This window comes from Gekko japonicus, unplaced genomic scaffold, assembly GCF_001447785.1.
Source record: "Gekko japonicus isolate JY-2015 unplaced genomic scaffold, Gekko_japonicus_V1.1 scaffold91, whole genome shotgun sequence".
Lineage (NCBI taxonomy): Eukaryota > Metazoa > Chordata > Lepidosauria > Squamata > Gekkonidae > Gekko > Gekko japonicus.
Window position 1 is genome coordinate 504873 of NW_015172555.1, and position 25975 is coordinate 530847.

General features: G+C 49.4%; 1 protein-coding gene across 2 annotated transcripts in view; it reads left to right on the top strand.

Moving 5' to 3' along the window:
• STX18 (syntaxin 18) overlaps window positions 1-25975 on the top strand; it is a 49748-nt gene that overhangs the window by 21474 nt on the left and 2299 nt on the right. For both annotated transcript variants that reach the window (XM_015421177.1, XM_015421176.1), the window contains exons 3-9: window positions 2938-3053; window positions 3154-3231; window positions 4245-4311; window positions 7237-7352; window positions 12770-12858; window positions 20225-20283; window positions 22721-22790. In XM_015421177.1, coding sequence (XP_015276663.1) covers window positions 2945-3053; window positions 3154-3231; window positions 4245-4311; window positions 7237-7352; window positions 12770-12858; window positions 20225-20283; window positions 22721-22790 — 588 coding nt within the window. In that variant the 5' untranslated portion in view covers window positions 2938-2944. The remainder of the gene's footprint in view (window positions 1-2937; window positions 3054-3153; window positions 3232-4244; window positions 4312-7236; window positions 7353-12769; window positions 12859-20224; window positions 20284-22720; window positions 22791-25975) is intronic.

Below are 25975 nucleotides of genomic sequence, written 5' to 3' on the forward strand. Positions count from 1 at the left end.
GAAAGAGGTACTTTTCTCTCTTTCTCGTGAGCACTCAATGACATTGCTGAGTGGCTGGGTTAGAATGGATAAAAGGAAGTCCTTCTTCACCCAAAGAGTGATTAACACATGGAATTCACTGCCACAGGAAGTGGTGGCGGCTACAAGCATGGAAGGCTTCAAAAGGGAATTAGATAAGCATATGGAGCAGAGGTCCATCAGTGGCTATTAGCCACAAGGTATAGATAGGGACTCTGGGGCAAGTGATGCTCTGTATTCTTGGTGCTTGGGGGGGGGGGCAACAGTAGGAGGGCTTCTAGTGTCCTGGCCCCACTGGTGGACCTCCTGATGGCACCTGGTATTTCTGGCCACTGTGTGACACAGAGTGTTGGCCTGGATGGGCCTCTGGCCTGATCCAACATTGCCGTCTCTTATGTTCTTAAAGGCAGCACAATATTCCAAAGCCAAGACAAACGTCAAAGCGGCACTGGGAGGATATGAACAGAGAAATGCAGGCTAGTCCCCCCCCCCCAAATCATACAGCAGGCAGGTTACACAGAACATACCCAGAGTGCAAATGGCAGTTTACTGACATCCTTCTCTCTGTGCCTCTTGTGCAACAAAGAGACGGCCCATCTCAGTGTTCCGAGCGACTGAAATGCCGAAGGGCCTGGCCCCTTGTTCTGCGGATAAGTGGACCTCAACGATTGTTGCCCTCTGCAGCCACACTCGGGTAGTGCAGCCAGTGTGTGATGGGAAGAGGATGCCTGGGTGGAGGAGAGCAAGAACGTGGCCTGCTGGGTGGGGAAAGAGGCCCGTCAGGTCCAGCATCCAGCTTCACACAGCAGCCAGCCAGTTGCCCTGGAGGGTCAGCAAGCAGGGCGTGTAGGCCAAGGCCTTCCTCTGAGGCCACCTCCTACCTCTGAGTATGGGGGTCCTCTTTACTCACGCAGCTCCTAGCCATCAATGGACCTCTCTTCCATGAATCCATCTGGTCCCCTCCCTCTTGAAGCCATCTGTGCCGATGGCCATCACTCTGCCCACTGGCAGTGAGTTGCAGAGCGTATTCACTCACTGAGTTAAGAAGTCTTTCCTTTGTCTGTCCTGCCTCTGTTGGCCGTCAACTTCCCTGGGTGCTCCCTGGTCCCAGAGGCAAGCTGGGAGGTGGGAGTGGGGGAAGGACCAGGGATGTACTTGGGCAGACCTGCTGGAAGCAAGAGGAGCCCTGCCTGGCTACGGGGCCAGCACCTCGGAGGTTTCCTGGCGATGCAGATCCCGTGGGGGAGGGCAAGCACATCAGCAGAGCCATCATCTTCTCTCACTCTGCTGGCAACCCCCTTACCGCCTGCACATTGATTGCTGTGCTGGAGCGCTCATCCTGCGTCCTGAGCCAGATGATCTGGCAGGCTGCTGCTGGGCAGGCGTGCAGGGCCCGTCTGGAGGCAGCTGCGGGGTGCTTTGTAAGGAAGGGGGTCCCCTTCTGCCCCACCAGAAGGCAGCACTTTCTTCCATGTGCTTCCAGGGCAGAAGGATGTTCTATAGTGGGGGGTCCCCAACATGGTGCCCGTGGGCACCGCTGTGCCATGGCACACACTGGCAGCTTTCCTGGCCACCACTGAGTGTTTCTAGAAAGTGGGTGGGGCCAGATGGGGCTTTTGCCCAGCAAGGCTTCTGATTGGCCACTGGAGATTTGATTGGCTGTCCAGATTTTTCAACATGCCACTTTGACAGCAGCTGCCACCGCAGCGCAAGAATCTTCACCACATGACTGAAGATAAATCTCAGCAGCAGCAGTCATTTTGTGTCTGGCTCCACCTCCCGAGGCAGCCATTTTTGGCCGCCATTTTGTGGCTGCACCCACCACACTGTGCCGGTATTCCAGAGATGCCCACAGGCTCCAAAAGTTTGGGGACCCCAGTTCTGTAGGGTACAGCATTACCGCCATGACAGTAAGCAGCCGTGTGTTGTCCTAAACATGGCTGTGGAGTCTGTGTGGTGGTAGCAGCCCTTAGAGCTGTTTCTACACCTTATGTGGGGGGGCGGGGGGGCAGCAGAGATCTCAAAGGGCAGTCAGGAAGTCTCATTGGAATTCCCCCCACACACACACACACAGAGAGCTCCTGGCAGGCAGCAAGCCAGCAAATCAGGGTGTGGGCGATGCGGAGCCTCCTTCCCTCCTGGGCGTGCTGGTCTGCTACCCAGCAGAGCATTTTCAGCATGGGAAAGAAAATAGGTTGAAGATGCCTTCCAGAACTCTGCCTCCCCCGGAATGCATAATGGAGCTCTCAGAAAGGGGTCCGCAGGGAGCTGGGCTGCTCTGTCCACCCCGTGGGAGAAACCAGACCTGCCAGCGGCCTCTCTGCCCACCTCCACATTCCAAGACAGGAGGGTGAATGAGATGGATCCCTGGTCTGCTCCAGCAGGCCTCCTTTTACATGCCTCATTCTGGGGGGGCTTGAGGGCTGGGAAAAAAGACTGGCTCCTCCTACTTTAGGAGGTATCTCTTTCTCCTTAAGAAATAAAAGTCCTCATTAGTGACAGATGGGAAGGAGGTGTGAGTGATGGGGTGAAGTGGTGCCAGCAGAGGCCAGCCATTTTCCTTAAAGAAGTGGAGGAAGTCTAAGTGGACGAAGGGTACAGAGTCAGCCAGTTTGGTGCCATGGTTAAGAGCGGCAGACTCTGATCTGGAGAACCGGGTTTGATTCCCCACACCTCCTCCACATGCAGCCAGCTGGGTGACCAGCTCCTGGAAAGAGCTCCCTCAGCCCCGCCTACCTCACAGGAGGGTGTCTGTTGTGGGGAGGGGGAGGGAAAGGAGTTTGTTAGCCGCTCTGAGACTCAGGGTGAAAGGCGGGGCATAAATCCAACTCTTCTTCTTCTTGTTCGTCTTGTTATTTTTGGTTCTTCTCCTTCTCTCACAGAAAATAGATAAATAACATGTTGGCTTTTTCCCTGCAGCCATGTCATGTCTGAATATGTCCGGATGACGGACACAGAGCGAGACCAGATTGATCAAGATGCCCAGATATTCATGCGAACGTGCGCTGAGGCCATCCAGCAACTCCGGACAGAAGGCAAGTCTGTTCAAGGCCGAGGCAGCTTCACGCCCACGGTCCTCCTCTTAAGGAGCTTCTGGAGAAGTGCACCGTCTGACTCCCTGTCCTTTAATTTCAGCCCACAAGGACATCCATTCCCCACAAGTGAAGCAGCACCGAGAAGCAGTCTTGGATTTCATTGAAGACTACTTAAAAAGTATTGTTTGTTTCTCCTTTGATTTGAAATGATAGGAGCTTCATGTTTTTACGGGGTAGTCCTGTGCTTAGGCTGGAGTGACTGCGGAGGAGGGTGCTGCTAGCATCTTGCCGCGATTACTGTATAGTTCCAAGCTCATCCTGAGAAGAGATTGTTCTAGTGTAGTATTTTCAGAAGTGCCCACCAGTTGCGTGTGCCAGTCTGGGGCATTAATGCGTGTGTGAGTTGTTGGATCATTGCCCTACCAGATCTTTGTGCCAACGCTATCAGCCTTGAAAGCAAGAGAGGTCTGTTAAGCTTCTTGATACCGGGTGCAAGATAATATGGATACCGGGTGCACCACAAACCTAGGGGAACACTGTTAACATTGGGGGGGGGGGGGTCCTAAGTCTCCAGTAAGGACTGAAGGTGGCATGAAACTGTGGGCTGGATCCCGGGGACCTGTTATGCTGATAGGGCTGCATTCCTCTGATAGAACGAGGAAAAGCCACCTCCTGAGGGGAAATGCCTCTGCTAACAGCAGAGCAGATTGGTGGGAGCCTACCCTGTTTGTCAGACCAAAGGCTATTATTTTTCATAATGTGTGAAATCCTAAAAGAGAAAGGAGGTATCTGTACAGACCGCTTAGTCAGGAAGGAGCGTCTGTTTCTTAACTGGGGGGGGGGGGGGAAAAATACAGAAACTATCTAGAGAGTGCTGGTGGTAATATTAGAAATCCTGAAACAGGACCTCTCAGGAGTCAGTTGGGTAGGATCGCTGAAGACCCAGGGCCATGAGGGAAGGGCACCCAACCCCTCTGGCCAAAGGCTGCTTGTTCCTCTGACCGTGTGTCCGTCCCGTCCCCCCCCCCCCCCCCCCCCCCCTGGCTGGTGAGTTTCCCGGTGGAGGCCAGTGTTGGAGGGCTGGATTAAGTAGACTCCAGATCAAAGGTTTGCGGTTTTATGTAGGCAATTGTTCTGTTTCCTTGTGATATGAATACTCTTACTGACTAGGTTTTTTCCTTGTTTGATCAGGGGTGTGTAAGCTGTATTCCGAACAAAGGGCTATCCGGGTCAAACGAGTTGTTGATAAGAAAAGATTGTAAGTCATATTCATTTGGGATACTTTGATTTTTGTTTCTGATGTATTAATTTGATGTGCAAATGAATTGTCTTCCTGCCATTTCAGGAAAGAAAATGGTGCATCTAGTTTTAAGCCTGTTTACCAGGGATTGTAGGTGTCATTGGCCGTTGCATCATAGAAAGACCAAGACCAAGGTCACTGGTCCAAGGCAAAATCCAAAAGCAAAAGCCACAAAATACCTTTTGCTAGGGTAGAATAAAATAGCACAAAAGAGCAGGCGTTCATATTTCCACGTGGCAAATGATGTCGCCCGTTCTTCTGGACCAAAGTACAACGTAATGCCTGTTCCACAAAGCACCATTCCATCTACTCAGGCTGACCCGGGGTTCTTCACGGGGTGGGGGAGCCGAAAGGTCTGAAGGTTGTGGGTCTTTTTTCTTTTGTTTTTTAATATCCCGTCTGATTAAGAGCTCTGGAGAACTTGAGTGCCCGCACCCTGTTTTTGATTTTGGTACTCGGTTTGTTCCTAACAAAAGCTTTTCCTTGGGTTTTGTCTGACAGTTTTGAAAGGTTTTTTTTTTTAACTGTCTTATGGAGCTGGCTCGTGTCAGCCTCTGAGAGCTGTGTGGTTACGGTGTTTTGTTGTCCATTTTATCTCTTTCATGGCTTTTGCCTGTGAAAAAGGTCAGCTTGTTTCTCCTGCCGTCTGGTATGTAATTATGCCCACCCAGATGTTTGGGGTCCCTTGCCTCATCAGTGCAAGACGAGTGACAAGATCAAGTGGTGGATCAAGATGGATGGCTGGGTTAATCTCTCTGTAGCAGCAGAAAAGAGGAGGGGTCCAGAAGCACCTCCAAGACGAACACAGTTTGTGGCAGGGGAGGAGCTTTCGTGAGTCACTGCTCACTTCTTCAGGTAGATCAAGATGGGTGCCCGTGTCAGTCTGTCTGTAGCAGCAGAAAAGAGCGAGAGTCCAGTGGCACCTTCAAGATGAACACAATTTGTGGCAGGGGAGGAACTTTTGTGAGTCACTGCAATCCACAGTGGCCACAGATCACCATTCACAATTCACCGTTTTGTTACCTGGACGTGAAGCTTGTTGCGGGAGCGAGAATGTAGCGGTCCAAGACACCAGCCTTTTGGGCAAGTCAGCAACCTTAAGGCCTTTCCAGCCTCTCAGCCTTACCAGCTCTTGCTGCAGTCTTTGCTGCTGTGAAGTCCCTTATAGTAACCACACTGCAACAGTCCAGTGGTACACTATGTACAAGGGTTTTATTCACAATATATACAGACAAACTGCTTCGCCAGACACTCGGTTCCATCAGAAGAGATGTACATGTCTGGTATACAAGACTTATATACAAAGTTCCACCAATCAGCTACAAGCTGAGTCATGGTGACTGCACACTGTCCAGTGCCAGCCATAACCGGTCAGAACCAGGCTTATCACACCACCTGCTGACAGGTAGCTGTCAGTTAGCTGTCAGGTAGATCATACTGATCTTCCTACTGGAGATTAACTTACAACAAAGCTGCCTTATCCTGGACTCTGCAGTCTGTCCTGTGACCGCCAGCAGCTTTCCAGGGGCTCAGGTGGGGAAGGCCTTCCTGGCAGCAGCAACCTGAGTTTCTTTGACTGAAGGTGGTGGGGCCTGAACCTGGGACCTTCTGCATGCAAAGCATGCCCCCTCCCACCGTGCTGAGACTCCTCCCCATGTAAGGGGGAACTGAGAAAGGTGAGAATAAAGCTGTGCAGCCCCTAAAGCAGCCACGGTATTTTGGAGTTTTGCCATTAAAGCCCAGGGCCCATCGCCCTTGTCCAGGAACCTTCCAGGGGGCCAGGGCACGTTCTGTGTGCACGTTTTGTGGACTGACATCATTCATCCCACCTGAGTGTCTTTGAGGCATTTGAAGATGCTTCTTCTTCTGCCTGTGGGGAAAGGAGAAATGGAGGGCGTTTGGGTTTGACCAGAACCCTCTGAATCCCAGAGCTTGTGTCGGCCTGGGTCCCTTTCGTGGCACCCGCCAAGTGTTTTTAGGAAGCGGGTGGGGCTTTTGCCCAGCAAGGCTTCTGACTGGCCAAGGGGGTTGTGATTGACTGCGAAGCTTTTTACAAACATTGTTTGGCAGCAGCTGACACCACAGCAGAAAGGAACGTCACTACGTGACTGATGGTAAGCTGCAGCAGCCATTCAGTGGCTGCGGTCACACGGAACATTAGCCACGCTAGAGAGCCAGAAGATAGGCAGATTTTCCGGGAGCGATCTCACCGCCACATCTAGGAAGCGTAGAGCTCCCATGGCTCACCCGAGGCTTCCTGCCGAAGATGTGGGGTAAAAAACTAGTTCCTCTGAGGTACTAGTTTCCGGTAACTGCAGGGCAAGGGCGGGCGTCTGATCGTGTTTCCGGTGGCATCCGGCCCCCGCCCATGTCCCCTTGCAAAAAGGTTTTTTTCCCCCCAAGTCTCTATGGATGCGCACAAGCACCCAACGGAGCATGCGCATACTTTGGTGTACAAAAAACCCCAAACCCGTTTGCCGCACCGCGCCGCTTCTTTGCCGCGCGGCAGGATTGTCCTATGATCGGCACCTCCTCCTACCCACGGGACCTCCACTGAACCTCCATGGGAGGTCTGATCGCGCAACCGTGCGTTATTTAGCCCCGGGGCAAACAGCCACGCCTCCCCCCCGCAATATCCGGCCTGTGGGACCGGGGTCTGTGGCTCCGCCCACCACACTGTCTTGGAATTCCAGATGTGCCCTCCCCAGGCTCAAAACGGTTGGGGACCCCCAATGCGGAGGCTGAAGTGCCCAGGGGCCCCAAGGAACTTTCTGGACAGTTTCGATTGAGAAAAACCGCAGCTGACCTGCAAATGATCTTCAGGACGTTTTTTGTTCTTGAGACCTGACTTTTGTGTCTGTGTGTGTGGCTTTGTTTCTTCAGATCCAGGCTTGAGCCTGAGCAAAGCAAGAAAGTCAGCGTGACCCCTTCTCCTGAAAGCACTGCCCAGCCAGCCTCTGCGGAGCAAGAGGGCCGACTCCTGTGCGAAGAAAACAAAGGTGACGCTTTGCTTATACTCCAGCACTACACTCCTCCGTTGTTTCCCCTGCGGAGCATCCGCCTTCTCAGTCAGTAGTCTGCTGCCTCTGACTTCGGAAACAGAGATCCCCAAAAGACTTCATCCCGGGCTGTGCCCGTACTGTGTGTTGTCCAAATGCGGCTGAGGTTGAGAGCCCGGTTTGAAGTTTATCAGCCAGGCGCTTGCCACGTTGCTCAAAATGTGGGTCCCGAACTGGGGGGATTTGCCAAGCCACTGCAGAAGAAGGGGGAAGGTACAGAGCACGACACGCAGGGTGCACACAACTAGGGGAAGGCGCACTGGTCCAGCTGGGGACACGGGGGGGACCCTTGGGTGCCCTGGCCTCCAGTCCAGGAATGTTGTACGTTTGAGGCCCCTTCAGTGCCGCATCTGCCTGCAGCAGGGTCAGAAGCACAAATCCCTCATAACGCAAAACTTCAACTCCGGTTAGTTTTTCCTGCTTGGCTGGAGTTTTGCTCTCATTTTCTTCCCTGGTCCCCCTACAAGTGCTGGCGAAGGATCTCCGTTTTCTACTCTCTCTCTCTCTCTGAAAAGCCCGTCCTCTGCTAGCCCCTTTCTCCCCTCGCCGCTGCTCGGCTTTTAGGGGGCGGCCTCTGTAGAGGCCACACACTTTTCTTTTTCTGCCACCAAGAGGCAGCAGACGCATGGCGGCCCCTGGTGGGGTTCCCAAGGCAAGAGGCGTTCAGAGGTGGTTTGCCATGGCCTGCCTCCGCTCAGCGACCCTGGACTTCTCCTCCAGACACTAACCAGGGCTGCCCCTGCTTAGCTTCTGAGATGCGACAAGATCGGGCTGGCCTGGGCCATCCAGGCCAGGGCCCACGTGCTTAGGAGAGGGGTCAGTTCTGCTTCCCCCAAGGAACCAGGCTGAGCAGGAGCAGAGGGCCGATTCAGCAGTCCGAGGACTCCCCGCCTTCCCACATAGGCGCAGTCAGCTCCGGTCAGCGAATCCGGTGCTGCCCCCGGAGACAGGGTTGCCTGGGAACAGGCTCTAGGCAGCCTCCTCCAAGAGACCTCATGGGCCGGGAGGGAGTCTGGTGTGCCTAGAGGCGTCGCCTCTCCCCGGGAGCCCCTGCGGATGCGGCCTTCTTTCTGAATCAGACCTGTGAGGGGGAAAGAAGCTGTTCTAGGCCTTCGAGGAACAACTAGAAACAAAACCGGTGCCTCTCTGCAAACCAGAACCAGGTCTGGTACCCACAAGCCCAGCAGCACCCAGGAGCTGTGTGGGGAGTCAAGGAGCCGCAGGAGCTCCCCCCCCCCCGGCCCTCCCTCTCTCCTCCCTCCACGGTTGTCCCGGTCGCATTTGCCTAACGATGACAGCTCCAGATAGAAGCACTGCATCTCATTAGCAACAAAATAATTGGTTCCTGGGGGAGAATAAATGGGATGCTCACCGTTTCTTTATTATTAGTTCTGTAAGCCAATTGTCTCCCCCCCCCCCTTTTTTTTTGAGAGCGTGCAATCTTGTATATCTAACATTAAAAACAGATTGGCTTTTTCTACCAGCAGGTGTCAGTATAATTTAGACAGATGTGAACGTATCCCCAGTTAAAACTGCACAGTCTGTGATTATTTTGCCATTTACTTTTTGGGCTCCTTGGCAGTGCAGCCCTCCACGGCTCAGCTGGCCAGGGGTTGTCCTGCCTTTGGAGCAGAGAGACTGTCTGCTTCTGAGTGATCATCGCCATGACCAGGGTCTGTCCCGGGCCAGAAGAGACCGTTCCCAGTCTTGTGTCTGTCACGGGGCTGCCGAGTCGTTCCTGATGTCTGGCAGCCCGATGAATTAAGGACTGCCCAAACTTCTTCCTTCTGCTACGAGCCTTGCTCAAGACTCAGAGGGGCAGGGCAGGCTTGCATGTGTGTGGGGGGGTGCCTTTCCAGCAGTGTCATCCCAAACAGAAACTTGCACTTCTAAATCCGTTAAAGTCCCTGGGCTTAGAAGGGTGTTGACTCTGCTCAGGGTTGCACTGCAAACCAGCCCCTCTGCCTCGGAAAGGGACTCCTCATTCCCCTTCTTCCTCGGCTGGGGTCAGGAAGTGAAGAGTGGTCTCAGTTGGGAGGCGCTCTCTTCCGTGTCACGCCTCCTCCAGAACTGTTTTCCAACAGAAAGGCTCTGAACAGTTTCCCAAGAGAAGCCACCCTCTGCCGTAGGCAGCAACAGGGCCTGTCTAATTGAAAACACTTTCACCAGCAAGAGGATAAGCAAGGACAAATGAAGCGATACAAACAGAACCATAGGATCTTGGGGGGGGGGGGAATCTCCACAGCTAAGGGCAGGATCCAACACTTGAACAGAGCAAAAGGGGGCAACCTGTTGAGTCGCGGACCTCTGGGAGAATGCAGCCCCCTGTCAGACTCACAGCAAACAATGAAATACACTCTTGCAGGAAGGTTTTATTTTATTGAAGCCATGAAGTACTTAGAACAGAGGTTCTGTTCAGAATAACACAAAGGGCTTGAGACAGGTATAATAAAGCAAGTTCAAAATAACATGGGCCAATAGATATGGTTCCCGCGCCCGCCTTGAGGGCTCATCTCGCTCTCAAACCTTGAGAAAGCAACGGTTATAGCTGATTAAACAATTCTTCTATTCTCACACTACTGTTCATTATAGACTAAGCAAAAAGTCTCCAAATGCGAACCACCTGTAGCCTTGGCTGATAAGGTTCCTTCAAAGCGACGCTAGCGTACATGGAAAGGAATGTAGTTGATGATGAGCGCTTGAGGGTGAGGGGGGACATACGCACAAGAGTCCAAGCCAGCTAGGGAAAGGCAGAGGGGGGGGGTAGTCACATCTCATATGCATGGAAAATACATATTGGCAGCTTGCTGACACCCCCAAGGGCAAACAGCCACTCGTCCAGACAGATCATGGGGACTCCTAAGAATCTATCCCAGCAGGCAGAGGGTATTTCAAACACATTGGGATCCTGAATGTGTGCAACTTTAGGCCACGTCCAGAAAGGAGAGTGAAGGAGAACAGCTTGGGCTTTTGTACATCAATGTTCTGTAGTCAAATCGTTTTTTAAAATTAAGATATTTCAAGAAGCTTTAAAGCTGGGGCTATTTTGGACCTCATTCCTACAAACGTGTGAATTTCCTTAGCATTAAACAGGACTCCTGGCATCTCAGCCTCCTTTAAAGAAGGGCTGAGGGGAGAGGATCAGCCCCTGCCAGCAGGAACACGTGACGCTGACTTATACAAAGAGATCTGGCTGGGGGGGGGGGCAGTCCTGACCAGTGTTCCCTCTAAGCTGAGTTAGTGTGGGCTAGCTCACAGTTTTTTAGCCTCCGGCTCACCCGTTTTTGTCTCCGCTCAGGAAGGAGGGCTCCAGGGCAAACTAATTTACGCAGTAGCCAAATCACCTGCTCACAACTTTAATGCCAGTGGCTCACAAAGTGGAATTTTTGCTCACAGGACTCCACAGCTTAGAGGGAACACTGGTCCTGACATATGTATTCTTGCCAAGAAGGGCTGATGCAATGGATATTGGAATGTGTTTTTCTGACATAACACCGCACCCCAACTCTAAGAATAATGTGTAACAAGAACAATTAAGAATGTAATGAAGTATTAATGTATTTTGGAATGGTAGATTGAAATGTGTTTCTCTGGTCTGGGGACAAGGAAAATAATTCTACACAGCCAGTCGACCCACGTCAAAGGAGATGATGCTGTCCGGTCGCCTCCATGCTTGAGAGGAGACAGATGGAACCTAATTACAGACTCTCCCCACTCCACAGTGCAGGAGACACCAGTCTCCAGTTCCGATATATTTATTTCCTTGCTGTGTTTCCCCCCACAAGTTGAACCCGAACAGATGATAGCCATATAAACTAAGCTTGTTATTATTTTAATTTGTTAAAAACATCTTCATTATTCTGTATGCTAATTTACTGCCCACCCTCTATATGTATGACTGTTATTTCTATTTCCATTTCATGGTCTACACGAAAGCTCATACCTTGAAAAAACCTTTGTTGGTCTTAAAGGTTCCCCTGGACTCAAAATTTGCCTTATACAAAGTCTGTCAAAAGTCAGTCTTCTCTGACTGGCAGTGGCTCTCCAGGGTCTCAAGCAATGTTCCCTCTAAGCTGTGGAGTCTTGTGAGCAGAAATCCTACTTTGTGAGCTACTGGCCTTAAAGTTTTGAGCCAGCGATTTGGCTACTGCATAAATTAGTTTGCTCTGGAGCCCCATCCTCCCTGAGCTAAGACAAAAATGTGTGAGCTGGAGGCTGAAAAACTGTGAGCTAGCTCACACTAACTCAGCTTAGAGGGAACACTGGTCTCAAGTAGAGGTCTTTGGCATCACCTACTATCAGGTCCGTTCATCCGGAGATGCTGCCAGGGATTGAACCTGGGATCTTCTGCATTCAGAGCAGATGCTCTTCTGTGGCCCGTCCCCAGGGTAAGCCTGTCCCCTGGGTAAGCCATTTTATTAGCCTGAGGCAGATGAGAAGACTGAAGGCTCTTTCTACTTTGAATGGGTGGGATGTTCACATAGTTTCAAAAAACAAACAAACACTGTTGCATTCTGTTAGGACCAGGATCCAGGGAGTCACGCCCTCCATCAGCATACATTTCCAAGTGATGCAGCCCTGACCAGGATAGGCCAGGCTAGCCTGATCCTGTCTGATCTCAGAAGCTAAGCAGGGTCAGCCCTGGCTAGTATTTGGATGTGATGTCACAAGGGGAAGCAAAAGGGGGGGAGGCATGTTCAAAAGCCTCCCCTTCTCTTCCCCAGCCGGCCTGGGGGGGGGGGAAAGCAAAGAGAGAAGCGGGTTTAAAATTTAACCCCCCCTTCTCTCTAGAGTCGCACAGCAGCAGCTGCGCAATCTTTCCATTATATTCTATGGCCCCATAGAATATCATGGAAAGACCACGCCACTGCTGCGGTGTGACTCTAGAGAGAAGGAGCACGGGGGTGGGGAGCTGGGGGCAGGGCTTGCTGCCACCGCCATTTGTGCCTGCTCTTGGGCTGCCGGAGCAGTGCTCCGGTGCACTCCGGCCCAAATGACCCCCGATTATGACTATTATTATCCAACTGATGCAAAGAACTAACCTTTTAGAAGATGCCACAATAGAACCTTAAGTTCCTGTTGATGTTCTTCAACTTGTACATGTAGTACACAAACAGCTTATGTGGGCCTAGTCCCTCATGCTTCCTCTTGCTATGCTGACACATCTTGCCTGAAGCCCAAAGACATGAGCACCTCCTCCACGGGAGACCCTTGCCTCTCTGGGCTTTGGAATTGCCATGAGTGGGGCTGGAGCCGGGTAGTGCACGTAAAGCTATAATTGTTTCAGCTATGGCTGAGACTAAAAAGTTTTGGCAAGTTTTGGTTTTGTGCTGAGACTGGTTCGTTTCGCCTTACAGATAAGAATGTGATAGAAGACCATGCTAATTTTGGCCTTTGGGCAGATGGTAAAGGAGAAGATGAGCTTTCCCCTGAAGAAATCCAAATGGTAAATGATCTTTTCTACCTGTCTGTTCACTACCCCCACTCCTTGCTGATCATATCTATGGGAACCGAATATGGAATAGACACAAAACACCCTGAACAATTTGCTTTTTCTGCTAGTTAGCTGCAAAACAGCTGTGTACAATCCAAGACTTTTCCATTCACTTTCCTAATTCTTATTGTTAGTAACGCTTTAAAATTCCTCACCAAATAATTAGCCATTGCAGGAAACTATATTACAGCAACTCTGACTTTTCTTCAAGATTTTAAATTGTTGCTTTAAATTGCTGCTATGAATTGATATTTCAGTCCACAAGCAGCAGCAGTTTTACTAACATCCCAAAACATAATTCCATAATAATAACATGGCAGCTTCTTCTTTCTGCTCTTCTCAGACCATAGTCCATATCTTAGCATATTTTCCTCACCCATCCCCCAAAGAAGCCCACAAGCATTTCTAGAAATGAATGACAGAGCCATTTGTGAACAAAGTAAGTTTGTTTTCACAGTAGTTCATGTGTGGTTGTTCTCTTTTGTCTGAAATGACTTCAGGCCTCATTCGGGGATACCATAGTATAGACTGAGGATATTTGGAATTGGGTGCATGGAGAAGCCTTGTCCAGGTCCTACCGTGTCATACAGAAAGAAAGGGAAAACATCTCACATTTTTGGTAGATGATGTTACTCTTTAGGGCCCCTCTGATCTGTGAAACAACTATCAAAATCTGCCTTCTTGGGGAGTAGATTCCCTGACCCATTTTCTCCCCTCCTGTCCCATCAGTTACCAAGTGAGGACTTCAGGTGGGTCGCTGTGTTGGTCTGAAGCAACAGAACAAAGTTTGAATCCAGTGGCACCTTCAAGACCAACAAAGTTGAATTCTAGGGATAAGCTTTTGTGGACATGCACACTTTGCGTGCACACGAAAGCTTATGTCAGAGTCCCACAAACTCAGTCTCGACAACGTTCCTTCCAAAGGATCAAGTTTATTGAGTTCAGTAGAGGCAGGACATCTGTGCATACATTTTGTGTAAAGGCTAACCCAACAGGCGGGAGAGGGGAAGATATACTGCATTTGAAGCGAGGCCCCCTGATGGTGTTAACCCAATCAGAGGTGCAAGCCTTGCGCACGGCTACAGGTTCCCAGGGAGGCGACAGCTGGAAGCATCAAGGTCAGGCAGCAAGATAAGGCCAAGCGAGAAAAGTGAAACCAAAATTCCAGGAGGAAAAGATGTTCACTCTACAGACTCCCCCCCCCATGTACAATGGCAGCATAGGTGACAGCTTATACCCAGAATTCAACTTCGTTGGTCTTAAAGGTGCTACTGGACACAAACTTTGTTTGAGTGAGTATTGTGTGGCCAAATAGGCTTCTTTGCTCCTTTCAGCCACACTTTGAAGGCTGCATGAGACTGTGCGCTAGTAAGCATTCCTGATGCAGGATCAGTCACCCAGCACTGTCGTGTCCCCCAGTGGAAGGCTGGGTGGAGCGGAGTATCCCCCTCTGAATGTGGCCCGGAGGACATGGTCCCTGTTGGCGCTGCACAGGCTGATGGAGTGGCACCTCCCCCTCTGTTTGGTTCTGCTGTGCTCAGGAGAGTGCATGTTCTGAGCTTCCGGTTTGTGGATCAGTGATGGCGGTCGTTCTCCCCGAACTTCGGGGGAGCGACTTGCACACCAGCGGTATGGAGGGATGCTACCTCAAGTAGCACTCACACAGAGCCTTTGTGATAGGCTCCAGGCCATAGGGCTTTTGAGGGATAGCCTCTTCAACGGCTAAATGCCGGAGAATTGAGGCTTCCCTCCGCCCTCATGGTCCTGCTGCTGTGTGGCCCCTGGGCACAAGCTGATTCGACTGGGACAAGCGCTGGAGATCGAGCAGAATATTGATTACTGTGAGCGAGGTCAGAGAAATGACCAACAATGAACATGAGTTCAAAATAAATGGAATATTTTAAAAGCGTAGCGGAAAGCGGAGCGCAAAGAGGGACGCCTCTTATGCGAATTGACAGATAAGCGTAATGAAGGGGGCAGGGGGGGAACAAGCAGCGATTTTGTTTCGAGAGACTTACTTGAGCACTGACATCGAGGTGATGATTTTTCGTGTCTGCGAGAAGTGGTTTGGAATTGTAAACAATCGTATGTCACCAGCTGTGCCTAATTACTTAGTAGGGAGTTTGGGAGCAATGAGCATAGGTGCACTTGACAGCAGACCTTGTGCTCACTACAGGGCTGTCTCCAATACATCCCCATGGAGAGTTCTTGCCCCTTTTCTGTAGGCTTTAGACACATTTACTCCCTGGGAATGCCCTCCTTTAGTACAGTGCTCTGCCCTCTCCTTACTCTACAACACTTAATGCGACTAGTGGTAGGGAAGTTTAGAATGCAGTGCTGCCACAATACAGAGTTGTATGGGGAAAGGTGACACGTGGCTGCCATTTTTGGTGGTAACAAGTCATTTTGTCCAGAATGTTCAAATGCAATAGTTGCTGAATCATCATCTTATATTCTAATAGCAAAGTCAGCCAAATGTTTGGATCCTTAAATTTATTTGTTTATTTATTGGGATTAGTATCCCGCCCTACCCTAGAGCTGTGAATGGGCAAGACAGATCTTTCTATAAACCTGAAAATGCCCCCAGGTTTGCAGAAAAATGTGAAATCTGGAAAAAAATACATTGGGGGGTTTAGAAAACCCAAAAATGATAAAAGGAGCACCTGTAGCTTTAAACAGCAGATCAAATTCCCTCTGTGGCTGTTGCTAGGCAACCACAGGATTCTGAACTTGGTTCTGTCAGTAAAAGGCAGGAGGGGGCAGGAGCATTTCCAGGCCTATTTTGGCCTTTGAGGGAGGACTCCTTGGAGAGTTAGTGAGACAGAGAATCCAGGACATAGCTAGACAGGAGGGTCTTAATAACTCATGCAAATAGCAAGCCCTTTTAGAACCATTGTATAAGGTAGTGATGTTATATATGACTGAAGGACATATAGCCACTTTCGTGATATTCTCCCACTCTCTACAACTACTCTATCCTCAACTAGTCAGAAGATGCAATTGCTGAAGAACCTCCAAGAAAGTAGGTGCCCCAAGGTTACAGCTAAACTTGCCAAATTTGGCTGGTTAGCTGTAAGGACTAGAAAGCTCCTGGTGAAAGACGAATAGATGTAATTTGTTACAGGACTTTACAGGTTTTACATGCATGCTTTATTTGATATTCATTTTATGTATTTCATTTATGCTTGTGGTTGTATGAATTTAGTTTGAGTTAGTTTGTTGTATTAGAGTGCTGGCTTTTTGCTGTGAATAAATTTGTTGTTGTTGTGTGAACTCAGGGAAGGGCAGAATATAAATTGAACTTATAAATAAAAATAAATAAATGTCAATGTTCTTGGAGCCAAGCCTGCTAGGGTTGCCAGCTCCAGGTTGGGAAATTCCTGGAGATTTTGTGGTAGAGTTTGGGAAGGGGAGAAGCTTCAGCCATATATAATGCAATATAGTTCACACTCCAAAGCAGTCATCTTCTCCAAGGGGGACAGATCTCTGTTGTCTGCAATTCAGTTGGAATTCTGGGATTGCCTGGTGGCAGCCTCTGGGTGACTTGATACTACCCGACTTGGCCTGGCTGCTTGCTCCTGTTCAACAGCAGCCACCCTATGAAAGACAATGGGGTGTAGCAGTTAGAGCTTCAGAGGAGGGTCTGGGAGACCCCAGTTTGAATCCCTGTCTTGCTGTGGAAGCTGACTGTGTGGTTTTGGGGCCAGTCACAGACCTTCAGCCTAACCTACCTCACAGGATTGTTGTGCAGATAAAAAAGAGGCAAGGAGGATAATGTAAGCTGCTTTGGTCCCCACTGTGGAGAAAGGTGGGGGGTATAAATGTGCTCAGCAAATTAGAAATATAGCTGAAGATGGTAGACAGACAAAAGGTAGGTTGGTGAATGCCTGAGAAGGAGAGAAGGAGGCAGGGAAAGGGGGGAGACTTTGGGGGTTGCCAGGAGGAGGGAAAGGGGGAGGGGGATACAGGGGAAAGTGAGGCACCCCCCCACACACAAGTCATTGAGGGTTCCCTAAGATGCAAGTGGGCCTTGCCCAGTGGCTGACACCACAAAACTGGGCCGTAGTTCTCCTAGGCAGAGGCTGCTGGGGAGGCGGAGGGCCAGAGTGGCAGATAAAGGTAGGTTGTCTGTTGGGGGGGAAGGAGATGGGGTTGGTGGGGTTTGAGGAGGGGAGGGACCTCGGGAGGGTAGAATGCCATTTTCTGTCAGCCTTGTTGCTGGGAAGATAAAGGATAAGCACCTTTTCAGTCTTCCATGACGAGACGAGCACAGATGAAATATTCCTGTATGAAGTGCTGCCATAGTGTAGCTGCTAGAATGTTGGGCTTGGACGATGGAGGCCGTGGTGCATATCCCTGCTCAGCCAGGCAGCCCATTCGGTCACCGGGCCCCACCTTCTAGACCGTAATTTATATTTTATTTTATTTATTTGAAGATTTTTACCCCTCCCTCCCCGCAAGCGGGCTCAGGGCGGCTTACAAAGCTTACAATGCTGCCATGTGCTCTATGTGGGGCTGCCCTTGGAGGTATCCCTGGAGCTCTGGGTAGCACAAAAATGGGCTATAAATCTTGAGGGCTTTTAAGAAGAGTTGGTTTTCATACCCTGCTTTTCACTGTCTTGAGGAGTCTCGAAGCAGCTTCCAATCGTCTTCCCTTCCCCACCCCACAACAGTCACCTTGTGAGGTAGGTAGAGTTTTGAGAGAATGGTGGCTGGCCGAAGGTCACCCAGCAGACTTCACGTGGAGGAGGAGTGGGGAATCAAACCCGGCTCTCCCAGATTAGAGTCCACCGTTCTTAACCACTACACTATGCTGGCTCTCTTAAATTTGTAGTGTATTCTAATCTGTGTTTTAATTTTGTTAATTTGGACTGTTAAAATTCGAGTCTTGCAGCCTGGTTGCATTACAGTTAGCCAACTTTAGGCTGAGGAAATAAGGTGGGATAAAAATGGTATTCTGGATGACTCCAGTCAGGCCCGATTCGGATAAGGCTGTGTAGTGAAGAAGCCCCGAGGTGTGTGGGGTTAGCTTTTCTCTCTCGGATCACTTAACTCCTGGCCAGAGGTCCACCTTGATAATGTCTGAGGTTAGTTCCAGGTACAATACACAAGTGAATATGGTTAGAGACTCTCTGCTTCCATTTTAAGCTTTTTTAATAGCATGACTCTTTTGCATTCTTAACATTGGCAAAGTCTGCAGAAAGTGATATCATCCATCATTGTTACACAGATAAGTCAAGCAGCGCAATTACATGAGTCCATAAATGCTTCTTGCCCCGAGGTAAGCAGGTCACAAGCAAGGAGCCCCCTCTGAGAAGAAGCTTCCCATCCGTTCAGCTTCCCATATTTATAGGATCTTTAAGCCATCTCCTAACGATACCCAGCGGTCCCACTCGATGAGGGTGCACATTCTCGGCTAACGGATTCTCATACAACTTCAAACACCATACAAGGTTATCCATATTTAGAATGTCTTCTTAAAATATATAAGGGCTGCGGTCACACGCAACATTAGCCATGCAAGAGATACGGAAGACAGGCGGAGTTTCCGGGTGCGATCTCACCAGCACATCTGGGGAGTGTAGCGCTTCTGTGGCACAACCGAAGCTTCCTCCCGAAACCGCGCAGCAAAAAACTAGTACCTCGGAGGTACTAGTTTCCGGAAACTGCGGGGCAAGGGCGGGCGTCTGATCGCGTTTCCGGTGGCATCCGGCACCCGCCCATGTCCCCTTGTGAAAAAGGTTTTTTTTTCCCCCAAGTCCCCGTGGTTGCGCACATGCACCCAACGGAGCATGCGCATTCGTAGTGAACACAAAAAAAGAAAACTAGTTCGCCACGCGCTTCTTCGTTGCGCGCAGGCATGTGTTGTGATCGACGCCTCTCCGTAACCACAGAAGCTCCACGGTACCTCCACAGAACCTCCACAGGAGGTATGATCGCTTTACTGCGTGTTAGTTTGCCCCAGGGCAAACAGCCACGCTTCCCCCCCCGCAGTTTCCTGCCCGTGTGACCGGGGCCAAGAATTGTTTAATTCATTCTTGCTACTTTTTACCATAAAGTCTATTTAAAAATCATGATTACAGGTTTTTCATAAATATAAAGGAGCTGCGGTGGCTCAAGTGGTTAAGACGCTGAACTGCAGGCTGTGGAAGGTCGGTAGTTCAGCAGTTCGAGACCCGAGTGCCGCATGACGGAGTGAGCTCCCGTCTCTAGTTCCAGCTCCTGCCAACCTAGCAGTTCGAAAGCAAGAAATTGCAAGTAGATAAATAGGTACCACTTTGGTGGGAAGGTAACAGCGTTCTGTGCGCCTTGGTGTTTAGTCATGCCGGCCACATGACCACGGAAACGTCTTCGGACAGCGCTGGCTCTTCGGCTTTGAAACGGAGATGAGCACTGCAACCCTAGAGTCGGATTCGACTGGCTTTCGAGCAAGGGAAACCTTTACCTTTACATAAATATAAATACCTTTAAGCCCTCAGCCAGTACACCCCATCTTTGGACCAGATCCTTGTTTCTGGGAAGCGGGATCTTTTTGCCATTCTCAGATGCTTCTGCACCCGGGCCTGCACAAATCAAAATCTATTGAAATGGGTTAGGCAGCTTCGAATCTGTACAAGGCCATGTGGTTCTGTTGCTACTTTGTTTCTTGTCCCTCTCCAAAGCTATTCTGTTCTCAGTCTCTAGACTGCCTTTTCCTGATGTGGGGGAGGAGGAGGTTTGGATTTATACCCCCCCCCCCCCCCTCCCTCCTGCGTCCCGCAGGGCCTCCTTCCCTTCCTCTCCCCACAACAGACACCCTGTGAGGTAGGTGGGGCTGAGAGCTCTGAGAGAACTGTTCCTGAGAGAACAGCTCTGAGAGAACTGTGAGTGACCCAAGGTCATCCAGCTGGCTGCATGTGGAGGAGGAGTGGGGAATCAAGCCCGGTTCTCCAGATTAGACTCCACCACTCTTAACCACGACACCAAACTGGCTCTCACTGTCTTTAAGTGAGAGGCCAGGCTAGCTCTGTTTCTGTGTACAGAAACATCTTTTGTTACCTTTTTGGTCAAGTCCAGCAATTTTTCCCTGCTATTCCTGGCTATATCCATGAGAGTGGTTTAAACAAACAAGTAAAACCTCAAAGGGTTGTTCTGATGATAACCTGGGAAAACTCTCTGTGCCTTGAGTTCCTTGAAAGATAAGGTGAAAAGTCTGATAGATCATTGTTTGACTTAAAGCCATATGGATATATATTGAATGGTACCTTGGACATATTCCCCTTTTTGCTTTAACGAAGCTGGATGATGCATGTTTCTTAAGCCATCTCTCTCCTTCTAGTTTGAGCAAGAAAACCAGCGCCTGGTTGGTGAAATGAACAGCCTATTTGATGAAGTCAGGTACGGATTTCTTCTAATTCCTTGCCCCTTGTGGGTTTTGTCATTTGGAGCACATACTCCCTTTATGTGGAAATGCTCGTGGGATCTGTTTGGGTTTTGTTTGTTTTTTAATTGGACACGTTTACATAATTGTGCTCCTGGAGGCAGCCGTCCATGCCAGGGAGACCCCTCCAGTCAGTTCCGTTCAGGTAATGTGCACTGGCCTGACCGCTGTCTGCTTCCAGCAAATGAGATTAAAGCTGGAACGGGTACATCCCTCCTTTTTTAAAAACCTTGTGTATGTGCGATTGAGGGAGGGAGGAAGGGGTTTGCATACCCCTCCCCTTTCTATCAATTGTTCTTACCCTGGATGGCTTTCCCCCCCCCCCCCAAATCAGTTTTATTCAATTTTCTCATTAACTCATTAACAACAGGGTTATGCAAGATAGGCATATACATATAATTAACATATTTTTCGTTATACATACAAAAGGTGCTTTAATCAATCTAATCTATACTGTGGTGAGGATTTTTTCTGTCAGTTCATACTATATATCAAATTGTGTATTGAATCTTTGGTAGTTAGGTATGATAAGATCGGAGACCATATACAGGTAGTATCATTGTGTTCTCCTTTGGGTTTGATTTGTTTAAAGATATCTGTGGTGTTTCCCATTAAGTATAGATTCCATAGTTTCTTGTACCAGAGGTTTACATTCAGAGTGTTTTGGGACTTCCATGTGGATGCAATTGTGATTTTCGCTGCAAACAGTAATAGGCTGATTCTTTTCTTAAGTGTTAGAGAGAGAGCAGTTTCGTCTCTGCCCTGGGTGGCTTTTAATGCTTTTAAAACAACCCAAAACACAATGGTGAAATACAGTTGGGCTGCTGAAGAGCTGGCAGGAAGAGCGTTGGGCACACATGGCTCCTTCCTGGCCGTGGCTTGGTTCTGATGCTGCCCCAGTGGTTCTCTTGCTGGGTGCTGCCATGATCCACCCAGAAGCAGTTTCCATAACCCCCCAGCAAAGGTTTTCAGTGGTCACCCAAAGGGCGTGGGGGGGGGAAGGGATTTTTCCTCTCCTGGGCTACAGTTCTTAAAGCAGCCCCGAGGGCTCTCCTCTTCCTTTCAAGGTGCTGTTGCCTGGGGGGGGGGGGGGGGGGGGGGAGCTGTCTCAGATTCTCACCCTGGGACTTGAGTTGTCCTGTGGCTGCTGCTGTCTCTAAGAAATACTTTGCAGAGAGTCAAGTAGCCCTCTACTGTCGGTTATTCTCTTTTTAGCCACAGTCTGCACAATGGGACCCTTTGGTATTTTTAATTGTCCGCCTTTACCTGTCTTCTTTCCCCTACTTGTTTGGGTTATAAAATAACAAAACATTATATTGGTGCTATGGGGTGACCCTCCTTCAGTGGAGGGGGCCCCGCTCATGAATTCCAGGGCACCAGCTGAAGACTGCTGTTCTTCTCTGACTGTCAGTTGGATCCCAAAGGCCTCCTTGCATAAAAACCAATCCTTTTGCCTGGAACTCTTTAAGCTTCAGAATCTGGAGACTGAGCTTAGCATATTCTGGATATTTAATCAGATGCTGTATTACTGACCCCCGCTCCTTAAAAAAGTGAAATGTTGGTAGTGGGGGAAACTCTAAGGTTTGTGATTCCATTCCACCCATCAAGAGGGTAAGAAAGGCTAGTCCAGGGTGGGACTCGGTCCTTTGTGATGCTGGCAGAATAACTCAGGATGGGTTTCCTGACAGCTTCCAAATTCCTCTGTGTGTTGTTGCTATTTGTGTTATATGCTTAGGGTATATTAAAGGCTTGCAACTGTATTAAAGAACATACAGTAATTTTTTTGGGGGGGGGAATATCATTCCAAAATTCCATATTTTAGGATAAATGAGATCAACCTTAGACTTCCATTAAAAAGCGGCTGTAGCAGTTTCTGGGCAAAATCCAGCTACGTTGCTTTGGCCTGGTTGTATGTAGGCACGATAAGCTGTTGTGAGTTCCCCCTACAGAAACCAGTTATTGGGTACGATCATACAAATCGTAAGCGGCAGCGTACGCATGATTCAAGTGCGGAGCAAAGCGATGCGATCAGACGGGGACATCTGCCCAGCATCCCATAGTCGTCGGCGTGCCGTTCCGTAGCACCGCAGGAGCGTAGTAAAAAACCACTGCGAAAAGTCCAGTAGCAGCCGAAAACCGCAGGGCACATGCGGGCGTATGATCGTGCAAACGCACTTCATTTTGGCCCCGGGGCAAACAGCCTCGCTTCCCCCCTGGATTATATCGTGCGTCTGACCGCAGTCATTGTTGACCTAAAATACCTTAAACTGCTTTCTTTGATGTGCAGTTCTTTAGTCCGTGAGAAATGTACCATATTCGATGCACATCTTATTACAAAAGGGGATGGGGGAATTGTGCTTAATGTTCCATGGCTTTCTTTTTTTTGTTTTGCAGACAAATTGAAGGAAAGGTGGTTGAAATATCTAGACTTCAAGAGATATTTGCAGAAAATGTCTTGAAGCAGGTAAAACCCCACGGGGAGGTGGTTTGTTGGCCCTTTCACGCCTGCCTGCCTGCCTGCCCCCTTTGTGAGGAGTCAACGTGTCCCCGTGTTCAGCAGCCGTCCAGGCAGGCAGCAAAAGAAGATCTCGGGTGCCTCTTTGGCTTTGCTGGGTCACAGGTGGCGCAGAATGGCTCTCAGAGTGGTAGAAAAGCCTGCAGTAAGGAAGTGCCAAATGCCACCCATGGAGATGTTTCCAAGTGTCAGCAAGCTGCCATGGTGTTCTGTGTTGGTTGTATCTCTGTACAGTTGCTAACCCACCCCCATGCCTGTGCGCCAGTATTTTACTCTGCTGTAATGCCTAAGCCAAACAACTGGAGGATGTATTGGGGGAGTATGCTTGACTGCCAGCTTGTTGCTTTTAGAGCCTGGGAACTGCACCTGTGTTATGTCTGGAGATAGCCTGGTTCTCAGGGAATGAGCGCGCAACCGTTTCCTTTCACCCGCCAGCGGGAAAGTGACCCATTGGTTCTGTACCTGGTTCAAACCTCTTTATTATGCTTGCCCTAACCGTTTGTAGTCAGTTCTAACAATATGTTGGATCCCCAAGCATCGAGAATAAATCCACGTTTTAAAGAAAAGCAAAATTTATTTCAAAGCGTTGGAAAGACACTCAAACACGTTCTTTGTTAGAATTGACTACAAACGGTTAGGGCAAGCATAATAAAGGGATTTGAAACAGGTACAGAACCAATGGGTCACTTTCCCGCTGGCGGGTGAAAGGAAACGGTTGCGCGCTCATTCCCTGAGAACCAGGCTATCTCCAGACATAACACAGGTGCAGTTCCCAGGCTCTAAAAGCAACAAGCTGGCAGTCAAGCATACTCCCCCAATACATCCTCCAGTTGTTTGGCTTAGGCATTACAGCAGAGTAAAATACTAGCGCACAGGCATGGGGGGGGGGTTAGCAACTGTACAGAGATACAACCAACACAGAACACCATGGCAGCTTGCTGACACCAAGTGACAAACAGTATAGAATTCATGGGGAGGTCAGGGTCAGACTGCGTGCATCAAGGAATCATCCTTTCCTGTGTACGTGTCTGCAGAGCTATGGGGTGCTCCTGTGGGCTTGTTAGTTAACTTGTGGAAGTGGAAAGTGACATCAAGTCACAGCTGACTTATGGCGACCCCCGCAAGGTGTTCAAGGTAAGAGACGTTCAGAGGTGGTTTGCCGTGGCCTACCTCTGTGCCATGACCCTGGGCTTCCTGGGTGGCCTCCTGTCCAAATACTGACCAGGGCCAGCCCTACTTGGCGTCTGAGCTCTGATGAGATCGGGCTAGCCTGTGCCATCCAGGTCAGGGCATTGGCTAACTTTATACTATCTTCAGTTATAAGAAGAGGGTGATTTCTTCAAAGTTAAGTACTATAATTTTCCTATTGTTCAGGCAAATATAGGAGTACTGAAATGCTACTTAAGTAGAATTTCATTTGTATCCTGGTCAGTGTTCCCTCTAAGCTGAGTTGGTGTGAGCTAGCTCACATTTTTTTAGCCTCTGGCTCACACATTTTTGTCTCAGCTCAGGAAGGAGGGTTCCAGAGCAAACTAATTTATGCAGTAGCCAAATCACTGGCTCACAACTTTAATGCCAGTAGCTCACAAAGTGGAATTTTTGCTCACAAGACTCCACAGATTAGAGGGAACATTGATCCTGGTCTTACACAGGTGGACATTATGGATGGGCACCAACCGAACCATGAAGCAAAATTCGTCACGAATTTTGCCCTGTTTGTGGTTCATGAACAGAAGTTCATAAATGGTCTACTGCCATGAACTTCCATGATTTTTTAAAGCAAGTTTGTGGATGGAGCAGAAAGCCGTTTGTGGATGGAGCAGAAAGCAGGGGGTTAAAGGGACTCCCTGCTTTCTGTTCCCCACGAAAGCCATGAAACTAGCAGAGCAGCCAGGAGGTGCTCTCTGCTGCTCAGCTGTTTCAGGCTGTTGTGTGCAGTTCCTTTAAGCTTTAAAGGGACTGCAGAAGACAAATCAAAAAATAGCTGAGCGGTGGGGAGGCACTCCCCCCTGCCCAGCTGTTTCGGGCTGTCTTTTGTAGTCCCTTAAAACAGCTGCACGGCAGGGGTGTCTCCTGCTGTGCAGCTGTTTTTCAGGCTGTCTTCTGCTGTTCCCTTTAAAGTTTAAAGGGACAAGACAGCCCAAAACAACTGAACGGCAGGGAGCAATCTGTTCCTCACTGCTCAGCTATTTTTTGGGCCTTCTGCAAACCCCCTTGAAAGGGACTGTGGTCCCTTTCAGCAGGGTTTGCGAGGCTACAAACCATGAACCAGTTCAGTTCTCAAACAAACCTCCTGGCTTTTCTTGGTCCGTGGACATCTTTCAATGACATCTTGCCAGATGCTTCTTGTATCTTTCAGTTTGTAGATTTTATTCTAACCAGATATTCTAGCGTAAGTTTTGGTGGACTAGAGCTCACTGAGAAACAACATTGGTGTAGTGGTTAAGAGCAGCAGACTCTGATATGGAGGACCAGGTTCAACTCCCCAATCCTCCACATGAAGCCTGACTGGGTGGCTTGGGCCAGTCACAGTTCTCTCAGAACTCTCTCAGCCCCACCTACCTACAAGTTGTGAGGAGAGGAGGGGAAGGTGATTGTAAGCCACTTTGGAGACTCCTTACAGTAGAGATAAGTGGCATATAAAACCTTCTCTTCTTCAGATCCTATGAATGGATCCTGTATTTGCATAGGAGGTTATGAACAGGCGTTCAGGTCTGTGTGTCTGTTGTGTCTCCTCTTCTGTTCCCCAGGAACATCTGGGATGTGCTCAACAGGTGATGCAGTGTTATTGTGTTATGAGTTTGCCCTCCTCTGCAAATGGCAGCTGATGAAGGGAGCCGGGCATCTTGTGACTCTATGGGCGCTTTCACACATGCTAAATGATGCCATTTCAGTCCACTTCAGCAACTGTTTGCTAATGGATTTGGCCATTTCACACAGTAAAATCCAGTAGCAAAGTGGACTGAAAGTGTGTTATTCAGTGTGTGTGAAAGCGCACCTTGAGAATCCCATGATGCTGTGGGGGATAGAAAGAGGAAATGCAGTGCGGCCACTTTCGATGGCAACCGTGGGAGGTGTCCCGATGCCCAGTTCCGCCTCCATAGCTTCTGATGAGCATAAACTGAACACAGACA